Below are 23,098 nucleotides of genomic sequence, written 5' to 3'. Positions count from 1 at the left end.
TGGACTACAGAGGAGGAATAGAGGACAACTGGGAGTTTAATTTTACACACTGCAGAGAAAAAGAAAACAGTGATCACCTGGCAACCAGCAACAAATCTGAACATCACAATAAAAAGGCTTCATCTTTCATAGAAGGGGGTCAGTACACAAAAAATTTCATGTGTTGCTGATGCTGAAATCAAACTGTTCTCCAGATAGTGGAAAGGATTCAAGTGGCGTGAGGTGGGTGCTGCTGCTCTCTAATCACATTACCAGCTCTGCTAGGAAATGTACTTCTATCCCTGAGCCAACAGTGGCTTAATGTCTGACACCGAGAGGGCTGTTCTGTAGTTAGGTATGAAATACAGTAACAGCAGGGCATATTACTTAATGTTGGAAGAAGAGAAAAGCTGACTTTCACAAGAACTTCCAGCGGGACACTTGCTGGATCCTGTATGCTGTACTGAGGGGCATTCTGCTGTTTTACCTAACCATGCTACCCCTATTTGGTGCCATATCTTCCATTAAAGGCGGAGAGCAACCTGAACATGCCTGGTCAGAGCATAAGCACACCTTGCAGCTACACTTCCCAAGTAAAAAGCAACATTTTATCATCAGGCTGTTGCTTCTGCTTTTGCAAAGCAAACCCAAGCAAAACCAAAGCAGCAGTGGCCAAGCCCTATTGTCCTCTGACAAGATCATATCCAGGGAGAGAAGGGCTGCAAGAGCCCAGGGTAAAGAAATAACTGTGTTTATACCTGTCCTCTTCCTCCTTGCTTCCTCCAGCTTTTCATAAACTTTGATCTCAGTCCGGAGCGACTGCAGTAACTTCTCATTCTCAGAGAGCTGATGCTGCTTTACATTCATTTCTGTTTGCAACCTGTTAGGATCCAATAAATCACTAAGTTAATGGTTGAATTCTTACCCTTTATTTCAAAATCTAGAATCCGGTCCTCCTTCCTCAACAACTCCTCCGTTGCCTTTTGAATGTATCTATGAACCTGATTAATGTTAATGGCTATGGCTAAACACATCCACATCACACTGACAATTTTCTTCCCTAAATGCATGTCTAAATGTGGACAGAATCTATACCTGTTTAATTCATTACGACTGCTGTAAATTTCACAGGTCAGATATCTGGTCTCGTCCTCCTTTTTGCCGATTTGATTTTTCAACCTTTCATTTTCTTTCTTGATGCATTCATAATCCTCGTGAAGATGTTCAATGATTGCATTCTTTTTAGAAAGAGATTCTCTTAGCTTTTCATTTTCCTTTTGTTTATCTGAAAGAAGAAACACGTGGTGTTTGTATTGCCTATAGCACATTAAAAGCTTTTCAACAGAATCATCTCTCTTAGAGACTGACAGAAAATAGCAGCTGCTCTTGTGAGTTTTAGGATTTCACTTTCCCAATTGTTAAATGATTTTTTGCTGTATATATTTCCTGTGAAAATACAACATTTAATCCCCAAGACTTGCAAGAGGTTTTTTAGGAGGGCTCAATAAAAACCTGTGTACAGCCTCCTTTGCCAATGCCCCACATCTTGGAACTGATCAGAAGGAAAGCATTCAAAAACTAGCAGCAGCAATTTCCCAAAGAAGGCACATTAAATTTGATAATCCTCCCAGAATAACTTTTTTTAGTTGTTAGGAGGAAAAAAAAATAATAGGCTCGCTTCTGAGCGTTGCATCCATTCCATCTCGTCCCACAGAAATCCCTTCATCCTATCCTTCCCAGTCTTATCCATCTGCCAACTTTATCACAGCTGTCCTCCCTTCCTTGGTACAACAATTCCCCAGGACAAAGAACTGTTGGTAGGGACAAATGACTGCTGCGGCCAGAGAACTCCACAGGGACATTAAGTCACCCGAAGTGAACCAGCATTAGAAAACAAAGAGGCAGGTTTGGCAAGGTAACACAAGGCAGAGTCATTCCAACTCCTAACAGTTACAAAATCATTCCTTCACCTTCAGTAGCCGTGCTGAAAGCACATGCAAATGGTAATACCACGTGCTGCTGACAACAAGCACCTTCAGCCTTCCACTGCTAACAGGATAAGCTAAGATTGGACCCAAGATGAAAGCAAGCAAGAGGTAAGTAGGCAGCTTTCCTCCAGGAACAAAAGGAAAAGAAGCTCACAGCTCTGGAGACATGGATATTATTTTAAAACTCAAGGGCAGCAATGCGTTATTCATCACAGTTCTTAATATAAAAAAGCAACACTGGTATTATCAGATCATACTGTCAGATGTAGAAACAAACAAAAGCTGTAATATTTTAACAAACAGTACATTTTAAACACAATGGTAAGCTGTAAGAGGCACCAAAACGAGGGCTTCAGAACACAGACATGGAGAAAAAAGGATTATGAAAATGGGAATAAAAGGCACAGAAGAAAGAGGGGAAAGGACATATAAAAAGAGTGGTATATAAAAATAGAATGGAAAACTGAAAGCACACATCAAATGGAAAATGCTACGAATAAAGAGAAAGGAGCATTACTGCTTCACTTTTATCATTGTTAACCCCAGTGTGAGTGCTTATGGCTGAGCACAGAATTTCAGGTGTGGGAAGAACGGTGAAGGTAATTTAATGGACTGTAAATACTTCCTTGTTTTCTGATTTGGAATGAGTTGCAGTCTACTTCTGTAAAGCAGAGTTTTACATTTTACCTCTGGATCCTTTTGCCAGCATTGCATTCAGAACTTGATTTTGCTTTCTCAGGAAATGTACTTCAGAAGTGAGAGAATTATGCTGCTCTGAGCCATGGATAAAATTGTTTGCAGAACCTATAAATATGTACATAAAAGATGATTTATGAGTCATCTCTAGGTCATTAAAGATTAAACTTTCCAGACAAGAACAATTTTTAAAATTGCAGAAAAACATGTTATGAAAGGTATTTATCCCCTATGTGTTTTGAAGGTTATCCTTACAGACTGAAAGACAGTTCAGGTTAATGCCAAGCAACCTAAAGCTCTGCATCACAAGTACCTCTCGTTGCTGGGCAGCCATTACCCAAATTGCAAAATTATCCCTGCTAGTCTTTAACTATCAGCCAACAACACACCAGGACAAAATGCAGCAGTATTTTGTGACATTGCTATTTTAAAATAATGCAAACTGTACCAAGGTTTACCTGTAATTCTGTATTGCTCTGTTCATACAAACCACTGCAGAGACAGCTAGCTTTTACAAATTAATTAACAATGACTAATGAAGGAAGTAATGTGATGTTAATACATACGATGCCATTTCAGTCCGGAGTGTAAGCGTGGAGTCACCATCTTTCCCTCCAGTTATAATTTATGATGCTAGGGATGAAGACTCATACCTCTTTATGTCAGATATTTAAGGTTTATATAGCTGAGCCTGTGTTGATCACCTTGGGCTTCCATCAGTGGTTATGGGGAGGCACAGGAACCCCCGGAGAGGAACACATCCTCTGCACATCCCTCCGGGGAGGAAATGCACTGTCCTCCAAAGGGAGGAACTTCTTGCCAGTGCCTCCAAGAGGAGCTGTGTGTGACTGGATTTTAATGTCTGACTGCTAGAAACTCAGGGTTGGTGAATCCTACTCTGAAGGTCTCACATGGATGTGAGTGTTGAATCCTGTTGTATCCACATCAGGTGAACTCCAGCCTAAGTAATCCTCACAACGTACTGCATTTACACTACTCATCCCACATTGATGTGTACAGTACACCTTGAAAACTGCCATATTCCATTCTCAAGGCAGCTGCCTTGCAAACACAAGTCAAGTAACTGTTGCTGCCCATTTATTACCTATTTCTAGTCAGTAAAGCACTTCAGAACCCACTGGAATTAACATCACCATTAAAAGTATTTTTCAGTTGATTGGTTATCCCAGCATCTACTATGCTTTAGTGCTCGAGATAACTGCATGAGTGTCAACTGTTTGGTTAATAGAGAAATAACCAGCTGGCAGAAAAATTAGTGGAATGTATGAGGAGGACGCCTTTCAGCTCTGGCAATTCAATTCAACTGGATGTGCTGCACTTCCTCTGAATAATCTCATCTTATTGTAATCCCAACTGAAGCTTTTACCAACTACCTAACTGCGATGTAGTGTGCCATGATATGCACCTCTTGTCATTACTGAAAGACTCACAGGCTCTAGAAGCTCAGCACTAATGGCATTTTACTATCTATATGTTAAAGAGTTGAGGTAGCTACGTGAACTCAAAAGGCTTTTTCCTTTCAGATTTTAACAAAGCAATTCAACTTCAAGTGGCAAACCTTGATGGTCTCATCTTGATTCTAATTTAATTTATTGCCCATCACCCAGCTTTATCCTATTTGAAAAGTTATGCTATCACAATCCGACCGAAAAGCTTTAGAATATAACTATTAGTTATCTTACATAATAAGGGATAATGCCGAGCCAGTGGTAATAAGGCCACAATCCTGCAATTTGACCTACTACTGAGACTACTACTTCTGTGCAGAGCCCTGCTGACATCAATTATGCTCTCCATAGATGCAAAGGTCCATCCAGCCAGAGTACAGTGAAGCATCAGGGCCTGCAATTGGGCTACACTTGAGTTTTCATTATGTTATGTGCTGAGCACTACGTGTGAGCACTAAGAAAGCATACCTTGAAGGTTTCAAAGAAGCACTGGCTGAAAGACAGGCACTACAGAACATCACAGCAAGGAGGAAGGGAAGAAGCACTCGTTCCCAATGAAAGCAAAATAAAGGCAAAACAAAGCTGAAGGCTGAGGACAGACATTAGTTGCTTATGGGTTAAAAAAAAGGAAACAAAAACCCCTTTTAATGTTAACTGCTGTTATTAACATTTGAAACATAGGAAACTCAAAATTAAACCTTTGATTTTATTTTGATGCCTAACATTTGAAATGATTGAAGCAATTATTTCAGTTCTACTTGCACTGCAAATCTCAGCTCTGTAGTAATGATGTAGTCATTACCAGCACCTTGTATCACTTATAGAATGGTGGAAGCCCAGAGGCACTCAAATGCTTTGAAAATCAACTTATTAAAAATAGCATGGCAAAAAAAAGCGGGCAGGTGTGTGTGCATACATAGATGCAATATCTACCAAATAGTCAAGAAAAATTCTGTGTGTTAAATTTCTTTGAACACACAACTCAATATCAAACAAATTTAAGAGGCTCTCATCAGCAATTAAGTTCTGTTACAACTTGGTTTCGATTTTTAAAAGAAAACAGAGTAAGGATATTAAGTTAAAACTGAAAAAACTGCTTTGAAGATTATGACTCAAAGCTAAAATCCCCTTCAGCTCCACTTGGGAACTTGTTTTTACACTGAAAGTTAAAACATAAAATAACAAAACCCCACGAACAAAACCCATCTATTATGAAAATAAGTAGCATCATTACTCGAAGAGAAGATATCTGAGAACATGAAAGAGATCTTCAGAACTGAGAGAATAAGGAAGAGCAGAAAGAACACCATAACAAAAAGGAACAGCTGTAACACACAGTTGTTTTTTCTTTTCTTTTTGAAGATTTTCCTCCATGCATTGCTAGGTGCACCAAGGCAACAAGAAGACAGACAGAAAGCATAAGACAGTTTATAAAGAAAATATACTTTCACTGCATTAATGGATGCCCTTGCCAGAATCTTTATGAAGCTGTAACAGAGCTGGAAGTGTTTCAGTGTGGTTATTTCAAGAGAACGGTGTGCCTTTCCAGCACTGTAAATACTTCATGTATGAAATGGATGCTTTTTTTATACACCATTCCAGCAGTGTAAATTATTCCTGAAAGCACACTGCCATTTGTAGCCAGTATCCATTTAAACAACAACAGAAACGGATCACGGGGATGATGTAAAACGTAATGAATCTAATGTCAATATTAGTGAAACTGAGTTAAGAGAAGAGCACTGATGTATTCATTGCCTGCTTCCACTCTGAGTAATATTACATATTAATCAATTGTCCTATAGGGAAAAACTTGGGAAGGAGAACAAGTAAAGAGCAAAATGTGGGAAGGTATGTCTGGTGCTGTGTGCTTGAAAGGTGCTAGGCAATGGTCCTGAGTGGGAGCCTGGCCACCATCTCATGGCAAGTTTTAAATGCACCACTGAGCTGAGTTTTCAGAGGTGCCGAATACTACCAAGAGAGAGCACAGTAATTCTGAATTTGCATGTTTATTTTTAGTCTTTTTCATCCACTGCTTTATATTAGAGTGTTAATGTTAAAATGTTAAAATTTCCATCGGTTTGACAGGTACTTCTCATTAAAAACTCACAATGTCATTTTGTGTAGAACACATTTATCATAGTAATCACTTCAAATGACAGGTTGAACAACAAGGCCCAGGCTCTGTGCTCTACTGTGGCTATTTGTCCTTTATGTGCACAAACCTGGCTTCAGAGGTAGTCATAGAGCTGCACAGAAGGCACCTCCAGCAGTGCCGTACTTGGAGCACTGACCACCCTGAGTACACAGGGAGGAGAGGTATGAGAGCTAATTCCACAGCATTCCTCCTTCATATCAATAGCAGCAATGTAATTTAGTGCAAATAGCCTCCTCTTCTCATACTGGGCTTGGGCCCAATTGAAATTATGTTGTTAAAATTGGCTTCCTCACCTGCAACTGCCCCCGGCTGGACGTGGCAGAGGATTAAGAGGGTGACATCCTAACATTCAAGACCATTATAACAATAATGATGTCCTAAAGGCAAAAGGAAGCGGGCTGTTCTCTGATAACAGAACTAGAAGGTCATTCAATTTTCTGGGTGAAATTCAACCACAGTAACATCAAATGGCTTAAAACAACCTGGTAGCACTTCGGTCCTGTTCTCTTAGCAACACTTGCAAGTGTGGTGTACCTGCATCCCACAGAAGCTCTGTGCATCTGTATTGCTTCAAGGAATGGAGTTAAGGTTAGGATTAGGCATTTGTTCCCTCAGGCTTCAGGCAGAAGAGGTGGATTTAAGTTATCAGCAGATAAATTCTTACCTTGATCTAGCTCTTTGTCTCTCACTTGCCTCTCAAGCTGCTTCCTCAGTCTCTCATTGTTTTTTATGGAGTATTCTAAACGTTGTCTCAGGATTCGAATTTCATTCAGATACTCCATTAATAACTCTGCATGAACCAAGAGATCACTTCTTATTTACAAGAAATTCTTCTTATTTGGACCACTTCTTATTTAGAGTAAATGACTGTATCCCTCTCCACTGAGCACTCCTGTCAAATCTAATGTGTGTTACGACACAGACCCATTCAAAATGTTACACACTAAGTAACTGTCTCCACAACAGGCATTTCTCCATTTGGGCCCAAACCACACATGTCCTGAGAACTACTCTAAATGTTAACAATGGTCCAGTTTTCAGGCTTTTTAAACATCATCTTCCTAAAAAAAACTGTAGCAGATGGAAATAACATCTAGGTAGAATATTGCCTACATTCAGACATGAATCCAAAGCTCTGCAATACAGCCAAACATTCAGACTAAACACACTAAGAGTACACATTCTTCCTTGTAACAATAGGAAGCCTACTGGAGTAATTCAGATATAAATTTGACTTTGGCTCACACAATGCATACCTTAATAAATAAATCTGCTCTATCAAGTTTCATTACCATACCTGTTCCTTCTTGCTTTGCCATTCTACAATTCTTCTTCCACTGGCTGTAAGTTTCAGCGTTACCCAGGAACTTATCTGTTTTAGCTGTCACTATCTTATTTGCCAGTTTATCCATGTCATACACTCCTGGTTTACTCTGCAATATTTTTCTCCTGCACACGACGTGCTATCTCAGCTATTAAATTTTCATTGCTGCCTGTAACAAACTGCTGCCAGCACCGCTCGTGCTTAGTGAAACTATCCAGGTCAAACATGACACCGCTTATTAATTATGCAGCACTTACAATTCTCAAGGAAACACAACACTGGCTTTTATAAAATTAGAAAATCTTTCTTTTTCAGTGCAATAATCTCTTGACAATTGTCTATTTTCCCTCATAACTTGTCTATTTAAAGACCGTCTGGAGTACCGTAAAAGATGATAGTCTAAAACAACAAAGACAAAATATCATAGTTAATTTTGTTTCAAACAGGAGGTAGTTCAAATCGTTGTCATCTCTGTATGCCTTATTACTGAAATTGCAATGATTATGCAAGATACTGGAAAGCTGAAGCAGACAAACATTCTTCATTATTTCTTAATTAGTTCCCTCGTGTCTTATTTATCGCAGTTTCCCCAATATCTTCGTTGGGAAGATTATTACCTGGGGGAAATTTGCTTGGCAGAAGTGCCAGTGTGGCATGCTGTCCTTCTCCTAGGTCATGTCTGGGCTCTGGTGATCCAAGAGATGACTTCTCTGACAAATCAAAATCAGACAGGCTATGAAGAGCAGATGGTACAGGTGATTCATCCTTAAGCTCCTCATACATCGTGGCATTCTTCTCATTTTCCCTTTTGAGACAGGCAACATGTTTTAAAATATAAGGATTATTCTATTATTTTGGGAGCAGGAAAAGACAGCATGGTATCATGTTTACAGGACAAAGGTAAAGCAAGTGATTTTAGGTGACTAAACATTACAGAGCACTATGTTAGCTGCATGTATCAAGATCGAAATCCAAACCTCACTGAAGTCAGCAGGAACAACCAATGAATCTGAAGCCCAGTGTTCACAGTGCAGCACAAGGTGGTCACCTCTGTGCTAAGGGGACCTCAAACTGCCTTCAATAGAAAGCTGAGGACTTCTGTAGCACAAAAGAACCCCAGGCTGGCAGAAACCCAGCATACACAGCCAACACCTGCTCTCTTCACCTTCACCCTTATGCTGCTTTCTTCAGCAGAATGGTGTTTTGACAATGAAGTACAACAGAACTGTATATTGGTGCACCAAGATCACACAACCAGAAAAGCTACCCTTTCTAGCAGCTGCAATTAGGATAATACCTAAATACACACAGTGGTGTCTTACAGCACAACAGCGAACATTTTGTTTCTTTGTGAAAGGGAAAACCTGGCAACACGATGGTTTGCCTCAGTAATTAAACCATGCATTGGTGAAACACTGGCAGAGGTTGGTGGTGGATGCCCTGTCTCTGGAGACATCCAAGGTGAGGCCAGACCAGGCTCTGAGCACCCTGACCAAGATGCAGATGTCTCTGCTCAATGCAGGAAGGTGGACCTTTAATGATCCCTTCCAAATGATTCCATGATTTGCTGAGTAGAGCAAAAAAAAAAAACTAAGCTTGTTTTCTGTGAATATTTTACTAACAAAATGTATATTACTGAAACAGGCAGCATAAAAAAAGTCCCCTCCAAAAAGTAAGACAGTTAGGTTGGGCTGCAAAACATGGAGCATCCTTACCAACTTGTCAAACAACAATACACTTAAATAACACTGAGTTGCACTCTTACCTTTGAGCTAATTCATAAAGTATGGTAACTTCTGCACCTACTGACTCTCCTGCAAAGCAAAAGCACCTGATTAAAGAGAGAGACTGAGAATAATTTTTGCTTCCCCTCCATTTCAAGCTATTCAAACACAGAACGGTAAATTAATGAGAATTTAGAGAAGCCAGTGGATTCTCAACACGCTGTGCATTCATGTCAAATATGTACGTGAGAAAAAGTACTTATAACACAGCAACAAAAGTTTCTTTGAGTTCAAAAAAATGACCAAGGAAGGACTGAGCAACATATGTGCCAGATTTTACACAGATTTTAGTGTTTTAGTTAGCAGACAGAGATGAAATATCCCGCTACATGACAAAAGGATTAGGGGCACTACTACTGCCACTGCTACTTCAATAAAAATTACACAAGAACCATTCCAGCTCACTTGGATGTTGGCCATCTGGAGCCAAGCTAACAAGCTGTCCTTAATAAAGGAGCAGACACAGGGCTCTGCCTGCGGTACTCTCAGTGGCACAGTGTGTAAGCACACACACAACTCAGTGCTAGAGACCTGGGCTCAGACACTAATTTGAATTAGGAAATAAGAATTGTGTCGTGTCACCTTGGCTCAGCACAGTGCAAAATTTTTGTGCAATTAAGCAAAAGTGGCAGGCAAGAGTTGCACAGCTCAGATTTCAGGGGAGTGAACTGAAGGTTAGGATGGAAATGCAGAGACAGACGGCTGTTTATGCACCTTCTTTACAGTCAGTTCCTTGTAAGCTGGATGTTCTTTATCGCCCTACAAACATCATTTTATTTTACAGTGTGATTCAGTGCAATAGCATTGTGTTAGATACATTGAATTGTCTCAGTTGTCAGTGGCTTTTCATAGTATATAGGATACCATCTGTTGGCTCGGTGGTTTTTTTTGGTTTTGTTTTTTATTTTTAAGACATTTAATGTTTATTCACTGCACACTCTTCCTATTTTTAATGCAAGGAATCTCTGTTGCCACCAAAATCACTGAAGACACTCAATCTTTTATTACACTGCTATGACACACTGCCCGTTAATGCCTTTTTCTCATATACAGCTCCCTTCCATGAGCCATCACAAACAGCAAAATGCTGCAACTATCTTTAAAGAAAGACAGAATACAGATCATTGCAGGGCTGGGAACTGAACGTTTCCAAAGGGATCTTCCAGAAGCAATGTCAGAAAGACACAGGGGGTCTGGGTCCCTTTTTTTTTAGGGCAATTCAAGTGCTTGGCTGAAGATGTCCGTTTTGCAGCTGACATCTGCAGAAGCTCTACCAGCTGGGTGACAAACAGCACCATTTGCAATCATAGGACTGAAATTAAAACTTTAATAAACTATAACCACTGGGTTTTGAGCAGTGTAAAATCCTCTAAGACAACTCAAAATGGAAATGGAAGGTGCCAATGCAGAGGGCAACTGCAAAGGTAAAGCCCAGTCTTTTTGGATCTTCCAAGCCAGTCCATCACATAACACATCCAGAAGCAACCATGAGAAAGCAAGGGTTTCATTTCCACAGACACAAAACTCTACACGAACGCACTTCAAACAAGCACAAAGCTTTGCTACTTACCATACAGGAGTTTCCTTTCCAGCTTTTCAAACAGCAGCACACTTTGATTCAGCTGCTCACGGAAGCCTTCAGCAACGTAATAATCCACATCGCTGGCTTGAAGCAGTTCCTCAAAAGCCTTAATAAGGCTCGTCAGATGCTGATGGTAAGTGACACAGCCACAGCGGATCTCTTTAATTTGGTGGTGTTGAATGGAAAGCTCTTGAGCTTGTGAACGAACTAACGAATCATATCTGAGGAAATGAAATTATCTTTGAAAGTAATTTTCTGACCGTAAATAACATTTAAATATAAATAAAAAGTGAATTAAATTTATATTTCTAAGCTATAATTTTATGGGACTCGATTTTCTTTTAAAATGCTTTTATGGCCACAATGACAAACGCTTTGTCTCTAAGTGCTGAGTTTTCTATCTGTGGGCATAACTGGTGGTTACTGTTCCTCACTTAACTGCTTCATTTTTAAGATGTGCAGAAACTACAATGAACTGTTTTGTCTGCCTGAAAGTAACATAGATTGCATCGAAAGTGCCAAAATAAATAAGGCAGAACACACTAAGAGAATGTTAAAGAATACACTTATTTTTTCCTGTTATTATTATTGTTTTTTATTCAGCATGCAAACTTTCTATACTGGCCACCAGGAGCACATTTGACTTTCATTCAGCTTGATGAATTCTGCACATCTCTGCATGCTTATTACCAAAGACATGACCATGGCAACCACTGCAGTGTTCAAACTCTTCTCCACAAGCTAGGGTCTACATATCAGTTCAGAACAGTTGAATTTATTCTGCACTTGTGAATGTAGACATCTCCTTTATATTGCAACTATCTGTAGCACAGATGCACTCCCTTTTATGGAATCAAACATCAGCAGATCTGAAAAAATGCAGGGAGTCAAAGAATAGAGGGCATAAACAAAATTTATGATGGTGTGGGTTGTTATGGCATTTTTATTGTCATTTGTATCGGGAGAGACACATAATTCATTTTGGAGTCTGTCATTTGTGACTCGTGTCGTTGCTCTACACAGTGGCCATAAAAACTTCACAGAGCTCCATACCTTCCCATTCCTTAATTCACACAGTTACATCTCCCTTTGTAATATGAAAGAGGTGTACTTTCAAGGAATGTAAATTTATACATGCTATGTAGTAAGATTGTATTTTATGACAGTAACACTAGAAGATAAACAATTGTCCATGTTGCTGGTTGCTCGCTGTCTCCAAATATTTCTACCCAAGCATTCCAAAGAAAGCCAACAGGATGAATACCTTTCCTTGTAATGCTTCCTGTTATTCAATCAGCCCTCAAGAAATTAATGACACTACAGTCAGGGAAAAAAAAGGTTGGGTCTTATGAGCCCACATTTTATGTCTGTGATTTCTATATATGCTATCAGAGATGCTGCCTCTAGTCCTTCCATATGAAAAATAGGACTGATACTTCCCAGCCTCCCATAAATGATTTTCTAGCTTACAAGTTTATGCCATAAAATTTCATTCATTAATTTCAACATATATATACTTCTACATCCTTCAAAGGCGGCACCACAGCACACAACTGCAAAACAAATTATAACTAGTCTCAAATTCTTATTTTACACATAAAGTGTGGTCACACAAACAGAGGGGTTTGTATGAACATGTCAGCCAGCTTCCCAGGGAAATGTCTGTAGCTTAGTGGGACCTTCCATTTCCTTATACATGTCAACTGACAGAAACAACCTCTGAGTGATGTAAGGTCATCCCACCTCATAGAGTAACCAAGGATATTTGAGTTTGCTCAGGAGAGGATATTTCACTGCAGAGCTGTGGGCCTGAGGTGTGGAAAGAGATCCATAGCATCCCTACTGCAGGCAGTGCGAGCTTTTCAGTAGTTCTGCACTAAGAAATATAGTAATTTGTAGTTCAAGATATCTCTTAATTAAATGCTTCAGTTCTTTTATATTATATTAGTAAAATTTATCATTTAGTGCAACACAGTTGTATGTGAATAAAATCTATCACTTGGCAGTGCTGTTTAGAAAAAGGAACCTGAAGCAGTAACAACTTTACTCACTTGGATGGTGATGTGTCTCTCAGTTTGTTTTGAAGGCTGTACACGTCATCAGGATGCATATCTGCAACCAGCTCTTTTTTGAGGTCTGTCTCATTAGCTGAGAGTATTTCCTTAAAGTTTTGTGCTGGCCACAAGGTTTGTGCTTTTGAAGACTGTGAATTCCTATTTTCGGTGTGAATCTCACAATCCTTCAGCTGATGTAAACCAGGAAACGGTTTGATTTCCTGCATTGCTGTATCTTGTACAAAACGTCCTTCCCCAGGCAAAGCTGCATCACTCAGCACTGCACTGGAAATACCACTCAATAAAAGCTGGTCAGAGGTCTGTAAATGAAATACGAACATTTGGTACTTTTCAAGTTCAGACTGCATACTCTTAATTCTTTGTTTCAGTTCTTCTGTATCATCTACGACTTCACAGTCAAGTGCATCTGTGCTTGTTACACTCGATTTGAGAGAATGAAGACACTTGGAACCTGAACGTGCTGTGGCTGAGTCAGTGTCCTCATGTTCCACTGAATAAAGCTCTTCATTTGTTTCTTTTAATGAATGCTGGATATTCACATCGCTAATGTCATGATGATTTTCCATTTCTGAAAAACAGGAGGCTCGTGTGTGAATATTAATATTTATTTACCTAACATTCTGTTCTTAACAGCACTAGAACGAATTCATTTACTTCTATAATGACTGAATAAAAATGCAGAATAATTACGAACTGCACCACACTTGTTTTGGCCCTTTCACCCCTTTCTGTGATTTGCCCATTAATTCAACTTGAACATCAAATATTGCAAACTCCTTATCAGCTGTCAAATAACCAGTACTGAAAATAAATCCACTTTCTTTTCCCACAAGACTGAAGAGTACTTTTGGTACATTCACTTCTGAATCAGAGACACTGACGATGCCCACTTCTTTCCAGCCAAAGGGATGATAACTTCAGACATAAGGCAGTGAGGTTTAAAAGCTGACTGCATGACCTTAAATGTGTCTTTCTGAAACTTCTAATTACATATTCTTTTTCTTCTCACTTCAAAATCTATGTAAAACCATTTGGAGCAAAAAGTTGGTGGAATTTTAAAAAGACTATTAACAAAACAGTAAAATTTGAAAAAAGAGTCTTTAATAACATCTTTTTTAAAATGTGCTCAAAACAAAATTCATTAAAACGTTCACTGCTAAAGGTTTTACCAGCACTGATTTGGCATTCACAGCACATCTCTTGGTTGTCTTTGCCACTCTAAGTAATGAAATCAACGCAGACTCAAAGCAATAAAAGTTATATATATTGCTACATATGCTCTGTGTTAATAGTTCTGCGTGTGCTGAGGGCTGTAAGTATCAAAGAAAATGGTATTTTCTGGTTACCAATAAATTAAAGTCTCCCCTTCTATTAATTCTGCAAAAGATCTTAACTACTTAGAAACTCCCTTCTGGGAGTCATTCACTGATGGTGAGTAAGTCTGAAGAGTTTCAAATCCCTTTTCATGGAGAATGAATGTGAATGCCCAAAATCTGACTCAGGATAGTATGTTTGAGGGGACAGCTGTATGTGAAGTCTTAGGTCAAGCAGAAGGATGAGATAATAAGAAGAACAAAATAACCTAAAAAGAGGGGGGGGGGGGGGGGGAAAGGAATCTAGATTACTGGAATATCAACATATTTGAAATTAAGGGTAGATGATACTCTCTGCAACACACAGATTGCTGAACACCATTTACATCATTCCAAAGGCAAACGAATCACAGGAACGAAATGCTTCTCAGAAAGCATTCAGGTATGAATTCAAGAAGACACAGTGAATAAGAGATGCAACATGAAGTTCATTCGCTTCTCTTCTTCCTTCCCTACCTGAAAGGCACAACCCTTTGACTTGGTAGTTTATTTCTGTTGAAAGAGATGCAGAAGGGCTGTGGACTGAAGTACAACACGAACTCAAACTCTATGAGCCTGACACTTGGGGAGTAAATGTTTCTGGTTAGAATATGGCCTATAGCTTTTAATGAAACACTGTCCATTAAGAACTAAAATGCCCTATGTGTGTGTGTCCATGCACACAGAGCATGAGCCTGCAGACTGACAGGCTTCAAGGACTCTTACGAATAAAAAAAGTGATGTGATCAAAATTGACTATATCCTCTGTATCTTGTGAACAACAGGTTAACTTCGTTATTCAAGCCCCTCCATAAATGACTGATACACAGTAATAAGCCTATTTACATTTTCATTAAATGATTTCATTAGGTTTCAACCTAGTTGAATGCCTTCAAATAATTCAGATAAGCAAAATTCTGTCATTCGACTGCTTCATTCCAATAGTTTTTAAGTAGATGCAGAAGCATAAATATATAAAAATATATATATTTAATACAGAACAGTGTTCAGAAGCAAGGACATTAACAGCAGAGATCAGGGTTAGGCACACAACTCACTGTTTTTACTGGTATCCAGATTATGAATTCCTGTGACCCTTCTGAAAACAACCCTTAAAAGACTAACTTGGATTCTTAGAGCAATTCATCCATACTAGCCAAGTAAGCAAGATTTAGAACTCACAAACAATGACAAAGTAGACAGCTACCTGCAGCAAATTACAATATTGCAAAACTTAGCAGAAAATAGAGTTTCTTTTTTTTTGTTATCCCCTATAAATGCTCTACCTTGACAGTTCTGCTGATTTCTGTACATCACATATTCCTTCTTGCCCCCTGTATCGGCATCCTGTGATTCAACCTGGGGCCCAGTGCTGCCTGCTTTGCTGAATGAGTCACCTGGAGAGCAGCAGAGCAGGGAACAGAAGGCAGTAAGTGAATGGAAAAAAAAACAAACACACCCACAAATCCAAACCTGATCTCACAAGTCAGAACTGGAAAATCATGAAAGGAACGACTCCTGAAAACCTGATACAAATATTATTGGTGGCATGCAACAGTTTTCACGTTTCTTAGAGCACTTGACTGAATTACAAGAATAACTACTGCAGAATGTCCAAAGCATCTTAACAATGAATAAAAACAAAGATGTGCAAGCCCCATTTGTAATATAACTGCTAATCAATTTTTAGTGCATTTTCAGATGTCTCATGTGAAACCCAGAGAAAGGCTAAGAGGTGTGTCTGCTGCTCCTCTGCAATCTTCCATTGCATCCAGTCTCAGAATTAGTCTGTAGTACAACCATTACCCTCTACAGGATAAAGAATCCCTCTACAGGAATGGAAAGGAAATCTCAGCACTGCAGTATTCATTTCAGGACCAGTCCAAAAGCACTTTCCCTCTCAGAATTCTCCATAGAATTTGCATCTATCAAAATTAAATGCTACAGTCTTATCAACTTCAGCATTAACAATTAAGTCATGCCATATCTGACCCATTCCACAATGTTATCCTTAATGCAAAGCCTCTCATCTTCTGCTTTTGACAGCAGTTCACTTGGAATTTGATTTAATCTTATTTCCTACATTTATGTCTTCTCTGTCCCCCAGTTGTCCTTTACATCTCTACCCAGTTGTAACCTTACTAAATGCATTTCTCCTTTACCACTCCAAATCTTTATATAGTACCCATTGTTCTCTGCCTTACAAATTTGTCATACTTTGCTGATGCAGACACTTTGTCAACAAGTGAGTTTAAATTAACCCAGCCACGCTGGAAACTGACACGGCTGACTTGACTGATCAGTGGAATATTGGAAAAATATATTTACACAGCTTAAACAAATACAGTATTTTTGTATTCTCCTGTCTCTGTTACAGTTTTCATTAGACTTGGAAGCCCACACAAGAAAGTGTTCATTTACCTGAACACTGACATGTGTGTGTGCACATGTGGGCACCCTGCAAAACTGCCATTTATTCTGCACTTCATGCCATGTATGCCATGTACTTTTTATTCCATACAAAGCTGTTTTACATTCTAGCAGCAAAAATTCAACTAAAAGAAAAAAAACAACAGTGCTTCTCAAGACCTACATACATATAACTCACTACTCAATAAGATCTTAAGTTTAAGCAGCATTTGATGTGTGTAAAAGTGACCTGTTCTCACTTTCTACAAGGAAAGAATCCACTATTTCAAGCAGCACTGTAATGTCTGCTCTTTAAATACAACTGCTTATTCACCTGTCACTAATGTGCTCTCCTGTGCAGGCTCTTCTTGCAGGTCTGCAGTTCCAGACTGGTGCAATAGCAGCTCTCCATTTGCTTGTGGTTGAAGTTGCTTGGTTTGAACCTCACATGCCTTCAGACCTTCATAGGGTGCTCTGGTGTGATTCCAGAGTGCTGAATGCAGCCTGTGCACAGAGGAGCTCACAGGCCAATTTCCTACTGGTCTGGATGATTGTAGCAGGACAGGCAGCCGGGACTTCCTCAGCAGATGAGCAGCATCAGTCTGAAAAAGGCATTGAATAAAATAGGTTAACAGTTAAGTATGAAAAGTAGAAACAAGCACTGCAGGAAAAATAAAGATTTTCCAGCAATATCAGTCAGCTGTCACATGAAATTGTTTTGAAAATAAGACTGTAACTCCCTTGCATGGAAAACAAATATTCAGTGAGAACAAAAAACTCTGTTCCACCGGTTCAGTTTTCTGAGTGAGTGCTGCTAATGCATCCACAGCCACTGGAATGGCTTCCAGTCCATGAAGTAAGACAGCAAATTCACCCAAACAAAGGATTTTGGTCAGTAGGTCATCGACCTCAAATTTCTGTGTGTCCTAGGAAAATAGCTTATTACTCAAACTGACTTCTGTTACTACCCACTCCAATGCTTTGTCCACATGTGACTGCCAAGCAATTGTTTCCCTCAAAACCTTTTTTTTTTTTTTGAAGATCTTTCTAATTTTTCCTAAATTCCTGAACATATTTTCCTTTCTTCCTCTGCCTCCATCCAACAGGCCCCACACCTCACCCCAGCCCTTTCTAACCTTCGACCAAATGGACAGAGCTCTGCATCAGCTGCAGAAGAAACGCACTCTGCCTGAGAGAAATTACTGATGAACATGAACAATTTTATCACCCACACACTCTATACATCGCTCTTGCAGGACTCCATCACCTACTGTAACTGACATTCCATCAATGGAGTTGGGAGGAGAAACTCAATTTCTTAGTGGAGATCACAGCGTGTCAGCTGCTCACCTTGTGAAGACACCACATAAAATAAATGCAGCCTTGGTTAAGCCATAGAGCATAAGATAGCACTATCTCCAGAAGGATAAAAACATGCTATATGTTGATGGAAGTTATAGAATTGTGTGTAATAATAGTAATAAAAATCAATAATAGCATGTTCAAACAGATTTAGTTTATTCTTTTGCTGTTCATTTGCTCCACCAGCATCATCAGGCCCTGTAATTTCTTTTACCACCCAATGTATTCTGAAATACCTTTCCACATTCATTTCTTAGCAATTATAGTCTTTACACAATTTAAAATAATAAAAAGCAAGTCCCATTTTCCTAATGACATCCTCAATTCCTTTTCTACGTTCGTGAATACAAATATCATTTGGAAGCTGAAAAATAAAGCCTGTTGAGATGAACTTTTCTAGCTTTACTGAAATGCTCTTAATAGTGTCAAATTATTTCCACCTGTGTCAGGGCTGTTGTATATACACACACACTGCACAGATTACTCTAAGCTCAATTCAGCAGGCTATATGAAACAAAAGCCATTCAGATATACCAGTGTATTACGTTAGACCAAACAGGAAGAATTTTAACCAGTGCTGAGGTTGCAACTCATCTGGCAAATGATGAATCAAAATAGCATGCTAAAATTTAACAAAGACAAGAACTTGAAATAAAGAGGTGACAGTGATCAGAGTTGCAGAAAGAACTCTTGGCATTTCTCACAGGGGGCAGGCAGGTCTCCATTTGCCTCCAGAAAGACGGTCCTTTGTTCCTGAGAGGTGACACCAAAGCTACCATGTGTGCTTTTACACAAATCATCACAAGTAGATCTGCATTAATAGGCCAGCTGGGATCTCCAAGCCCTCCCCCTACCAACGCACCTTAACTATTTGTTACCAGCTGCCTTCATCTCTTCAAGTGTTTCCAAAGCCAGCTGCTCCAGGCAGCCCCAGAAGAGAGAGACCAGTTCCTTTGTGCCTCCAAAGGACTTGGTCAGAGCAGCCAAAAGATGGAGGCAAAACAGTCAGCCTGCCAAACACAGCTGACTAAATGGCCAGCAGCCTAAAAACACTAACAGTCACAGAATTACCAAATGGGTTGGGTTGAAAGGGACCTGAAAGATCACCCAGTTCCAACTCCCAGCTGTGGGCTGGTTGCTGCATCCTGTCCCCAGCTCAGGCTGCCCATGGCCCCCTCCAGCCTAGCCTTGGGCATCACCAAGGATGGAGCACCTACTGCTCTGGGCAGCACCGCCAGGGCCTCACTGCCCTCTGAGTAAAGAATTCCCTGCTAACATCTAACCTAAACCTTCCCTACAATGGCCCTAAGAACATTCCTGTTATCATTATCTTTTCTACCCACTTATTTTTTAAAAGATAGAAAAATTGCAACCAGGATGGAAAGCTTGAAAGTCTGGGAATGTAACTGAATCTCTGCCAGCAAAGATAGTTTGATTACGTGTAAAACGATTAGTGAAACAAGATGTTGTTTTTGTCAGCTGCATACATGGGTTTTGAATTCTAAGAATTCTCCATAGGGTTTCCAGGGACCAACAATGCATGACAAAATCTTAAAGTCCCAAACCATACTGAGTTGCTTACACCAGTACAGACAACATCTCTTGCTTTACAAGCACCCTCTTTTAATGAAATGAAGACAAGGAGAACAAGCCAGAACAAAAATCACCAGCTGTCAGCAACCTCTTGATCACTAAAGTCACAGAAAACATTCTTTGCAGCAGGTGCTACAACATTCTCTATTAGAAGCACACAAAATCAACAACAAGATTCTTCTTTGCCTCCCTTCCAAGAGTTCTCACCTTAGCCTCTCCACTCGCTACTGAAACAATATGCAGGAACCCTTTAGTAGACATTACTTTGCCCCCTTTTTGTTTGGGATCACAGAGTACCTGCCTGCAAAAGGCCTGAAAACTTTAACAGCACAAGCAAACAAAGCCTGTGCACAAAGCAGATTCTGTGCTCTTAGTTCCCCAAACAAATACGAAGAACTGACCTCCCAGTTTATAAAACTTTCAGACATCCCTAAGAGAGAGACATGATGGTAAGATGTTCATAAAAGCACAGAAGATTTGAGTTTGTTGAAATCCACCATTAGTGCTTCACCTGTGTGCTCTGAGATATTACACAAGTCTTCTAGATCTCACTTGCTACTTACACTTAATAAACCAGAGGTTCAGAACACTCTGGTTCTGCACTTTATGAGCATCTATACTGAGATATGAGGCAGCACAGAATCAGGCCACTATGCTGTAATCTATGTCTCTATCCAACAGCTATTATATTTACTGGTGCCTAGTTTCAGTGAGGAATGAAATTCCATTAATGTTCTAAGGCATGCTGAAGGATGAAAAGCTCCGAACATTAAGAACAATTACCTTACATATATTTAGTGTACACCTCTCTTTTTAATTTTAAAAATTACACAAAAGCAAAATCTGATATTAGAAATGACACGTACTTTTCTCTTTGTACATCTACTCCCTGGGTACTAAAAAGAGAATCTTAAACTCACTTCAGTTGTTCTCCTTGAAAAAAAGCCTCTTTCATGCTGTTTGCTCTTACACACGTTCTCCTGCTGAAGTTCTCCTTCTGCATTTAATCTTGAATATTTTGTTCTCCCTTCCGAGGCTCCTTTATTGTCTTCACATTTGAGTCTCATGACATTTTCCTCTAAAGTCATTGTTTGTGTAGCTGCATCTTTCAGTTCTGCTTTCAGCAACTCAATATCCTTATTAATCTGCGGCGTTGCATCTACATGAAGCTTCTCTTTCCCATCAAAAGTTGATTTTAATTCTGCTTGCTGCTTTAAGAATTTATTGGCTTGCTTGAAATGTTTGAGTTCAGCTCTTAGTTGAATGATCATTTGCCTAAGATCTTCTTCATTCTCTTTCTCTGTGTCTTCACTTGAATGTTCTTGCTCAGTTGTGCTCAGATGATCTAACAGTTCATTTACAGTTTTCATTTGTTCTTGTCTGCTATACTCAGGAAGGAGGAAGGAAAAGGCATGAATTTTGATTTTTATTTAAGCAAACAAGAACACCTTCTAAGAAACACTTTTGCAGCGTCTTGACATACTTGAAATTCCCGGGAGGCTTTATTTTATGCACTAATGAATTACTCACTAATGAACAGAGGTTTTGAAACAGTTTCACAGCGTGAATTGTAACACAAATTATCTCATCAACACTTTTCTTCTATTCATGACCATATACGCTCTACCAGCCCTCTCCTCATCCATGAACAGTTAGTAAACCTCTAGTAACTAAATTAATTGTTTACATAACAGCAATAGAAGAAACAGGAATGTATTTTGAAATGAGTTTACTCTCGGATTTAAATACTTGAAAAATAAAACTCCCACCAATACAATACAATGATTTTTTTCTTAAATGAGTCCCTTTGTGCTTTTCTAATGTAACATGGAAGCTGGAAAAGGAGAAAGCAGCCAAAAGCCTGCCGAAATAGCTCACTACAGACCACCGCACGGCCTCACAGACCACCAGCGTCCATTGACAACAGTTTTGAAAACAACACTGTGCATGAAACTGAAGCCAAATAAGCTGCACTTCAGGCATAAGCAAGTCTTCAAATCCTACAGATGATACCATGTGTCCAATAAAGAACAGTTTGTGCCACTAAACATATAAACTAGCATTTTAAACAACTGTATTTATATAGTTAGCATTTGAAGTGCTACAGACTAACTAGGCTCTTTATGTCTCTGTCTGGCATCTAATGTCATTAATGAGAATTAAGTCACCCAAAGTACAGGCTCATCACCAGCCAGTCTGGTCATTTATATCTGAATACAGAAAAAATTACACACTAGAGAGCTAAAGATGACGGTGTTGGAATCATTAGCAGACTTCTAAGTAAAGTTAACAAATAAAACAATGTTATCTGTTCATATTCTATGAGTAATAACCCCCTCATTTATCACTGACTGGTGCTTTGACAGCTAAGATCATTGGATCTCTTGGACAGTTCTGATCAGCAATGTAAAAACACAGGACTGCTTGAGTAAAGCCAGCTGCAGTGCATGCTGAACACAGAATAGGATTTGACTTGTGTAACTCCACAGGAAATTCTGCTACCAGCACTGCTGAGTGCTCAGTATATGGAAGGTCATTGCCATTACTCTGAAAGCACAACACTGATGGGCACAGGAAGAAAAAGTCATTCAATACTGTATACAGTCATAACACTGTGGAAAGAACAAAGAAAGAAAAATGAGAGTGATCTCCAGGAAAGCTGTAATTGAGTTTTCAACCAGAAGATTAAGTGGTTGAAGCATAAAATGGGAGGGAAAAAACCTAATGAGGGTGTGTTTTTTCTAGACACCTTGTTTGGTATTGTCCAGTTCCTGCATTTCAGCTGGGAATTGATTGCACTGTAGTATAACACACACACAAACAGAAAAGACAGAGGCCACGAAGGGTACCAGCAATGTCTAATCAGAATTAACCCTCCAGTCACTGTAACTCCATTTCCACCGTCCATAATTTCTCACTCATACCCCTTCTAAGCAATACGGATTCACTCCCTTCAGCACACCATCATTTACTGCCCTGTGTTTTCAGCTATTTTAGTATCATTGAGAACAAAACAAAAATATAAATAAATAAAAACAGAAAGCAGCAGCATGTGTTATCATCTGAGTCCTTTAGCACTGCTAGTCCCCGCTCTGAAAACATTCCTCTGTACAGTAAAGCTCCATGTATCAATAACTTTGGGGAGTTTTTTTTCTTGTAATGGTTTTTTCATAAGGATTTCTACTGATAGTATATTTCCTAATTACTTAATTGCATGATAGACTAAAATGGCTCTGAAGGCGCCTTGCCAATCTCTCAGGTAAATTAGACAGTGCCATTATCTAAATTCACTTTAGCAAAATTACTTTATTCTCTTCTCAAATAGAA

General features: G+C 39.3%; 1 protein-coding gene across 3 annotated transcripts in view; it reads right to left on the bottom strand.

Annotated features, from left to right (window-relative positions):
• CDK5RAP2 (CDK5 regulatory subunit associated protein 2) overlaps positions 1–23,098 on the bottom strand; it is a 72,501-nt gene that overhangs the window by 9,344 nt on the left and 40,059 nt on the right. For 2 of the 3 annotated variants that reach the window (XM_042878959.1, XM_042878960.1), the window contains 11 exons: positions 20,692–21,154; positions 17,151–17,418; positions 15,694–15,804; positions 13,032–13,623; positions 10,969–11,201; positions 9,380–9,428; positions 8,232–8,419; positions 6,955–7,080; positions 2,655–2,771; positions 1,075–1,264; positions 738–859 (listed from right to left, as the gene is read on the bottom strand). In XM_042878959.1, the coding sequence (XP_042734893.1) occupies positions 738–859; positions 1,075–1,264; positions 2,655–2,771; positions 6,955–7,080; positions 8,232–8,419; positions 9,380–9,428; positions 10,969–11,201; positions 13,032–13,623; positions 15,694–15,804; positions 17,151–17,418; positions 20,692–21,154 (2,459 nt within the window). The remainder of the gene's footprint in view (positions 1–737; positions 860–1,074; positions 1,265–2,654; positions 2,772–6,954; positions 7,081–8,231; positions 8,420–9,379; positions 9,429–10,968; positions 11,202–13,031; positions 13,624–15,693; positions 15,805–17,150; positions 17,419–20,691; positions 21,155–23,098) is intronic. The other variant, XM_042878961.1, reaches the window with a different exon arrangement.

This window comes from Lagopus leucura, unplaced genomic scaffold (genome assembly GCF_019238085.1).
Source record: "Lagopus leucura isolate 7727_CA_CO unplaced genomic scaffold, USGS_WTPT01 Super-Scaffold_100022, whole genome shotgun sequence".
NCBI lineage: Eukaryota > Metazoa > Chordata > Aves > Galliformes > Phasianidae > Lagopus > Lagopus leucura.
The sequence above is the reverse complement of the archived record's forward strand: the minus strand, read 5'-3'. Positions and strand labels throughout refer to the sequence as shown.